At 31.5% G+C, this 8,175-nt stretch overlaps 1 protein-coding gene across 1 annotated transcript; it reads left to right on the top strand.

Annotated features, from left to right (window-relative positions):
- The first annotated feature begins 674 nt into the window (after positions 1–674).
- Positions 675–2,504, top strand: LOC132732086 (uncharacterized). The gene is made up of 2 exons (XM_060718435.1): positions 675–942; positions 1,406–2,504. The coding sequence occupies exons 1-2, from the start codon at positions 859–861 to the stop codon at positions 2,402–2,404; spliced, it is 1,083 nt and encodes a 360-aa protein (XP_060574418.1). The 5' UTR covers positions 675–858; the 3' UTR covers positions 2,405–2,504.
- The last annotated feature ends 5,671 nt before the right edge of the window (positions 2,505–8,175 follow it).

Raw genomic sequence — 8,175 nt, 5'->3', positions numbered from 1 at the left:
TTGTTGCAAATAACATTTTCGTTGGGTTTTAAATTCATACCAAAAGGTGAAATGTAAATAATGTGATGTAAAATAATCTTGCAGCAGACGATTTATTATTATTATTATTATTATTATTATTATTATTATTATTATTATTATTATTATTATTATTAATATTATTATTATTGTTGTTGTTATTGTCATTATTATTATTATTATTATTATTATTATTATTGTTGTTATTGTTGTTGTTGTTGTTGTTGTTGTTGGTTTTTGTAGTATTTTGTTTACACATTAACAGGGCTTAAAATAGAACTGAATAAGTTATAAAAATGTCATTTTCTTCAGTACAAAGTAGTTATGTCATATATTATGACTACACACTAATTATATCATGAAATGAAATCGTTGCTTTTAATAACGTATACAAATCAAATATCAATAAAATAAATCAATTAGCAGCTATAAAAAAATGTCCAAAAATTCAATAAAGATGTTTATTTCAGCTGTCAATCAGGCTTACATCACTGGTTCTACGTTATCACATGACAATTGCGGTTAAAAACATCAATTAGCGTGTATATTTCAGCTGTCAAATATAATTATGTCATAGCAATTTAATTACCACGCAGTTATTGCTTAAAATTGCGTATAGTTTTAGATAAGCGGATAAACAAAAACAATCACATATAAAACGTCGAGGCGGTCAGCTCTATAGCCATTTTCGTTCAAAGCTTTTGCAAGGAAACTTTCGTCAATCTTTCGCAATTCATAACAATCGAAGTTTATTTTCTATTTCCTTGCAAATACTTAAATACGGACGGATAACTTTTAAAACTGTTTGAATATCTTATTCAGTATTAATATATCTTAAATATGGTTTTAATAATGCTAGTATTTATATGCATATTTTTCATGGGATCCACGATTGTTGAAACTCGATATATAGCATCAAATCAGGTAAGAAAGTTTTTATTTTCAAAAATTTCTTTAATATACTAGCTACATGAATACACATTTTATAATTGCATTATTTTTGTTAAGTGCTTAAATCAGTAAATGTGTGTCAATTACTGTACAAATAAAGGGATTTTATCTAGTTTAAAAGTCCATTATGCCTCAGAAAATAATTTGTCTTTACTTCCTTAGAAAAGGAAAACATGCATTTTATAAAATGTTTAAATAGTAGTTTAAGAACATGTTAGATGTTAGTTACCCTGAGGAAAGTAGCGATAAATGCGAAATAATTCGTTATAAAAGCAGCAAAAATGTAAACAGTGTAGTATTTTGACTTCCGTACAAAAACAAATTTACTATAACTGTATTTATTACCAAAAAGCAACAGATGAATGTAATTGGACTATAATTTGTTTAATATCATTTAAATTTGTATGACTCTAAATTTTTTAATTCTTCGTCACAGCGTCTGCAAATCAGTCGAGTTCTTCAACGAAGACCAGTAGAAAATATGTTCCCAAACCATGTATTATATCGACGAAACCAACGAGTCATTTCATCAGATAAAGGCTACAACTCATACAGCGGAAGGTTTACCCAACCTCGAACAAAAATGTCATCTGGGAATTCATTTTATAAATCATCCATACAACCTTCGAAAAAGAACAGCTTAGCTGAAAGGCGGTTAGGAAGTTTTGAGTCGCGAAATCACCAACAAAAATCGTTAAATAAATTAAGTTTTCTTGACCGAAAGCGTAAATTACAGATCAGCCTTAAATTCAACGAACCTAATTCTGAAGACACGAAAATGCAAAAACATGTACATATTAAATCCAAGAATGTCAATGATTTGAAGATATCTCACGGGATAAAAAGTACGAAGATTACCATTGATAGAGATGGCTCACGAACCGGAATACATATGTTCAGGAGACCAGTTTTAAGATCAAACAACGGCATCCGAAACGTGTACCATCCGAAACATCCTCGAACAAATCATAGGCGTAAACCTTCACCGATCAATAAAATTCAAGTGCCATTCATTTCGCCTACATTTCATACAAAGAATGGTGAACTTGTGGAAGATGGATTAAGTTTTCAGGCTAGCACTTTTAATCCAAAATCGTGGATTATAGATAATGTCTACAAACCAACAGCACGTGTCCAAACCGGAAGTACTTCCTCATCTGTTGTCTCCACTTCGGCCCCTTTCTCAATCACAAAATCAACGGTTCAAGTTATACCTAAAAGTGAAGCAACACTGACAATTCCAAGACGAGCATTAACAGATAAACCTAAACTGGATTATTTTGTAAGCGTGTCAGAAATTTCAGCTACAACAAATGGACCGTCTCCGTCAACCGTGACCGAAGAATTAGATCTTCCAGATTCCCCGGATGTACCAGATTTACCGGAAGCGCCTGAATATCCAGACTCGACCACATCTGCAGGAACATTTGATTGATAATGTTTTAATATTCTTAATAGTTTTCTTCACAACATAATAACCTTCAATCTAATTTTGATTTTACTGTGTCGCTGGTCGATATAATACATTCCAATTAGCATATTTTTGTGCATAGTATAAAAATAAAAATAATAAAAATTGGTATTTTTTATATTTATTTTTGGTTAAGGTATCACGTGATTATTACATTATGAATATACCATGTGTATGATATAAAAGAAGTATACCAGTATATAAAGTAAATTATATACATGTATGTATTAAGTATTCAAAGTAAAAACAAAAAGCCGCATCGGACAACGACAATTCAACGAGGGTAACTTTAACTGAATTGGGACAATGAAACGAGTACTTTAAGCGGTTATTCCTATTAACGTGCTCGCTATAACCGTTTATTTTTTAAATTAAAATAAAGAAGGGAAAATTCGGGCCAAAATAAACTGTTCCTTTTAACCGGAAGTTCGCTATAACCGTGTTCGCTTTAAGTGAAGTTTACTGTAAATCAGTATTGGATAAGTTCTTGTCAAATTAGTCTCGTTTCTATTTTTCGAATCGAAAAGACTACATCAAATGTATAAAAAAAATGTGTGCTCTTTATCACATACCCTGTGCCGAATTTGCGACTCCGTAAAAATGATATTACACAGCCGTACATATATTTTGACGTGACGCCATTTGCGTCATACAAACATAGCGTAAAGACACATTAACTGTTAAATGTTTTGAGTATGTGATAAATGGAATATTATATTTGTGTAGGTTAATTACTGAATTTATTGAACTCGTTGAATAAAATAATGTTTTGCTCGCCAGAGGCTCGCATAATATAATTTTATTCGACTCGTTCAATTAATTCAGTATTGAACCTACATTAATTCAATGAAAAAGTGCAACATCCCTCGTGGTCCCTGGTACCGGCTTGAGAAGTATTTTATTTTCAAAGCTTAAAAGCGCTGGAATAAATGATTCCGGAGGACCAGAAAAATATAACAACTCTGTAGTGAAGTATGTGCTGCCACACGTTACTTGACACCCGCTGTTGTGCCGGAAGAATGGTGATCATATACATGTACACTGTCGAATACGGTGCATATTCTATCAGACTAGTACACAGCTGGAAAACCTAAATAGCACCTCGTCCATGCTAGGTTAGACGAATGCGTACTCGCCTAATATAATTAAGTATTGTATTCAACAATGTATTATAACCTAAAAGTATGTTATACATATGTATGTCGATACAGTAAGTAAATCCCAGAAAAAAAATGAACCAATCAACGAGCATACTCTCTTTATATCGCGGACAGACAGTGCAGTAACTAGATTGCGGATAACATATTCCTGCAATCCAGTTAACGCACACAGCATGAATGGCTATATCCAATTTGTATGGAAACGTTAATTAGGCACGTGAAAGTTGATACCTACCTGTATTTTGTCCACTTTATCACGGTATCTCGTGAAAATATATGACTACATGATGCATTTATTAATACCAGAAGTTGATTTTTCTCTTCAATACTATTTTTTTGACATGTCGAAATATCGGAACTGGATTATTATAATATTATCATCATCATCATCATCATCATCATCATCAATAATAATAATAATAATAATAATAATAATAATGATAATAATATCATCATCACCATCATCATTATTATTATTATAACTAGATCTATTATTTTTTATTATTATTATTTTTATTATTACTCTTAATATTAATTAATTATTATTATTATTATTAATATTATTAATATTATTATTATTATTATTATCAACATCAACAACATCATCATCATTATTATTATTATATTTTGTTCTTCATCACCACCAACACCACTTTTTTTTCATTATTATTCTTATTTTTTTTTTTATTTTTTTTTTTTTTGCGAGACAAACACACTCTTTAATTAAAGATTGTGGAAAACAACATCTTTTGAGTTTGATAAGATAGTCAGAGGCCTGCACCTATACATTATCTAACCATATGCTACCGTGTCAAGCATGAAGTTATTTAACAGGTAGATATCATTTACCTTTATTTCTTATCATTTTGTTGTGTATTTTTTTGTTCCATTTTATATATCATTTAATTCCAATAAAATTGTATATTTCTTGTAGTATTTAAAATATTTATACGAAGAGATGCAATAACTATTAAAACGGTGTGGAAGTCTTAAAGTAGGTCGACTACAGTGAATTTATACAATACACCAACACATCAAACTCTTAGGTATTCTTGTACAAAAGTAAGGAACTATAACCATCGCAACAATTTTTTTTAAAATTCCGCTTAATGTCTAGTTGGCTTTTTCATCCTCTAGTTTGAATCTAGCTGTTTAGTTCAGTGATTAAATTTTTCATAATATAATTATATGCAACGACATTTAATATGATACTTTAGGTAGTCTGACTGTTACAGTAATGTTTCCCGCCAAAACTTCTAACATCGGCCAATATCGTAGCCAATCGGTTATTTCCGTTACGTTATTTTTTCGAAATCTTGGGCGTAAGATTATTTACAAACACTCATTCTTATCACTATGAGTATACTAAATTCCGATTATGAACGGTTAAAACTTATTTAATACCAAAGCTTGTGAAATATTATGTTCCGGAAATGACCGATTTATTACGATATTTTTACGCGGAAAAGCATTACAGGAAGACTTCCTTAAGAAACGTCTCTGTCTACTTTCATTTATGTGATTTGATTTTCATATAAATATATATAGTATACAGTAGCGATTATACAATTATTTACTAGATTACCATTGCATACGATGTGTTATTCACCGGCAGATTACATATTGATATACATTGTGATATAGCCGATAGACTTTATGCAGGTGAATGTCACATCATATTCAATGGCTCACTAGTTAATAGTTTTTTTTATGAACAGGCTAAATAATCACAAAAAGTATAACCTAATACAACTTTTGCCTGCGGGAAAAATACGCACGTGTCAGGCGTGCAACGATTACTCGAACGCTGCGCATACAAAAGTAATTCAAGTTTATACTCATCATTGCGTTAAGCCTTTAACTATAATAGTAAAGTAATGATATTTTAATCTTAAAATATGGCATAAAGAATAAAACGCAACAATTATTTTTTAATGCGCACGCGTAATTAACAGTCTGTGATATGGGGTCATTGAATATGGAAAATCCAATTTAGGCTACACTCAGTGAATATAATTTTATAAAATGTTCTGTTGACTACTGTTTGGACCAATGAGCTTGCTGCTATATTTAGATCATATAATAATCTGTGATACTCACTTCATTTTATAAACCTACATGTCATGCAACAACGAGGAGAAATGTGTCCACCTTTGTGAGTTATCCCTAGTATCGAAGTGCATTTTTAATTATAATATACATGTATAACTTTATACAGCTACAAAAAAAATCTGCTCAGTATATCATCATGACGACTATTATAAGAAACATGTCCGCATGGCATAGGCCCTAGCCCGCGCTAGCACATATACTTCATAGTTGTTGTTGTTGCTGTTGTTGTTTGTATCAGTTGTTGTTGCTACTGTCACGAACTCACTGGTCCGGTCTCGTTGCATATTTAACATTTCAAAAGCTTAGAGACCCGGATTAACAATAATATAAGACACATGAAGCTCGTTAAAAAAGATTAAAACTAATTGGTTTCAAATAAATTTTAATAATCAAAATGGCATAGATGGCGAAAATAATATTAGGGCCCAGTTACACAGACGGTCGGTCCCCAATCGGTCATTTAATTTTAAATGTACTCGCTGTTATGATCGGTTGTCATGCGTGATTTTATTTCTGGTTTTCAGTGTAAACGGCCATCGGTGACAGACAGCAAACTCAAACGGGAATGGGTCGATGAATAAATGCTGAAATACTTTTGGTTTTTATCGTTTGTAAATCGAGCTAAATCGGGCGCGTACGCTGATTAATCGGTGTTTGATAGCTAGTCATCAGTGGTTAACACTTTCCGTCAGATATGGCCGGTGATTCATATTTTGGTTATCTTTGTCCGATCGGCGATATCGGGTGATTAAGAGCTTGCACATCTCGTGATATAGGTTGCTGTCGGTTATTTGTAAAATATTTTCACCGATCGAGAATTTTAGACGTGTTTAAAAATCCCAATCGGTAATTTTTCACCGATGAAACTTATCTTTCCCCAATAGCAGTTGATAGGTAGCAAACAGGTGACCAATAGGTGATATCGGTGATAAATACGTTGTCATCGGTTCACTCCATAAGTTGGCTAAAAAACTACCGATCAATCACCGATGGCTCTGTGTAACTGGGGTGTTAATTTCTGTAAGGAGTTCAATAATGTAGAAATGAAGATACACGAATATAATGCTCGTTCTTTATACCATATTATTGGGTTTTAAAAAAATGAGCACTCTAATTGAGACAACAATAGTTAATCTCAACCATTACCGTGCTTTAACTTTCTATTTGTATAACGCAATTGATGTCACATTGCCAAGTTGTAACACAAGTCCATTATTATAATACTACTTTAATTAGATTGGTTTATTTAAGTGGTAAATCAGGGAAAAAACTATGGTGGCATATTTCTGCCACTATATAATCATATAACTAACTAGTTAATTAAGAGGTTAACTAGTTACGTAACTAGTTAACCTCTTAATTAACTAGAAACTTTTATCAGGTTAACGAGTTACGTAACTAGTTAACCTCTTAACTAATTAGTAAGTTATCAGGTTAACTAGTTACGTATTTAGTTAACCTCTTCATTAACTAGTTAGTTATCAGGTTATCTGGTGGCAGAAATATGCCACCATATTAAACTGATATAAAGCTTATTATATTGTCTTTTCGTTTAGTTGATTCTGATATGATATGCTCAAATATCAATTAATTATCCAATTACAAATAAAACACTTTATCGCTAATTATTTGGAAAGCCCCGACCTTTTAATAAACAAACCTATACAGAGGCCCTAGTCAATTAACATAAATTTATATCCACAAAGCACAAGAATAATAGTAGTTTGTAAGTGACATTCTATTTATTTAAATCAGTATATTATGAATATTAAGCAAGATTAAGACTGTTGTCATAGTCATTGACACGACGCTATGACGTCATTGACATGACGCCATGACGTCATTCCAATGTTTACTGTGAATAAACTCTTCATCCTTAGATACAAATGTACACAATCTCCGTCAGCGATGTATCCTTCTGGTTATAAAAGTGATCCTTCTTTTTTAGAATCAACGGTGGGCATTTGAGGCACATCCGACTGGAAAGTGAGAGAAGTCGCTTCTAAATTCCTATTTTTTTGGACTAAGCTCACTGTTGTCCTGGTCAGAACTGGTGCCTGGTTGAGAAACCATGTTGATATCTGTATCCTCTAAGATTTTTGCCTTTGAAGATCTGAAACCATCACATGAAAAGTGGCATGAAATTCAAGTTTACAGGTAAGATGTTTTCTCTCATAAATTTTCTGCATGAATAAGACTATTTTGACTTCAGACACATTTAAATTGATTCATAACATTTTTTTTAAGTCAGTCGTATTTATTTATAAAATTTATTTATTAATCATTGCAATAATTTGCATATTATTAAGTCTTGAATCCGAAGTTGCTTTTATGACCTATTTTAAAGAAACTTCTATATTTAAACAAGAGTTCAGTACATAAAATATTTAAAAGTAGTGCATTTAAACGCTTACTCATCAGACCTTATTTATATAGATAAGAAGCAAAACTATGTTTACTTTA

The sequence above is a fragment of the Ruditapes philippinarum genome, unplaced genomic scaffold (assembly GCF_026571515.1).
Source record: "Ruditapes philippinarum isolate M1 unplaced genomic scaffold, ASM2657151v2 ctg3148_1_1_1_1, whole genome shotgun sequence".
NCBI classification, from domain to species: Eukaryota; Metazoa; Mollusca; class Bivalvia; order Venerida; family Veneridae; genus Ruditapes; species Ruditapes philippinarum.
This window is presented reverse-complemented; position numbering and strand designations above follow the sequence as displayed.

What these genes read in the sequence shown, in the direction of transcription:
- LOC132732086 (XM_060718435.1), top strand. Translation starts at nt 859, where the DNA reads ATGGTTTTAATAATGCTAGTATTTATATGCATATTTTTCATGGGATCC. An exon ending in GATATATAGCATCAAATCAG is followed by an intron (nt 943 to 1,405) that starts GTAAGAAAGTTT and finishes TCTTCGTCACAG; the next exon opens with CGTCTGCAAATCAGTCGAGT.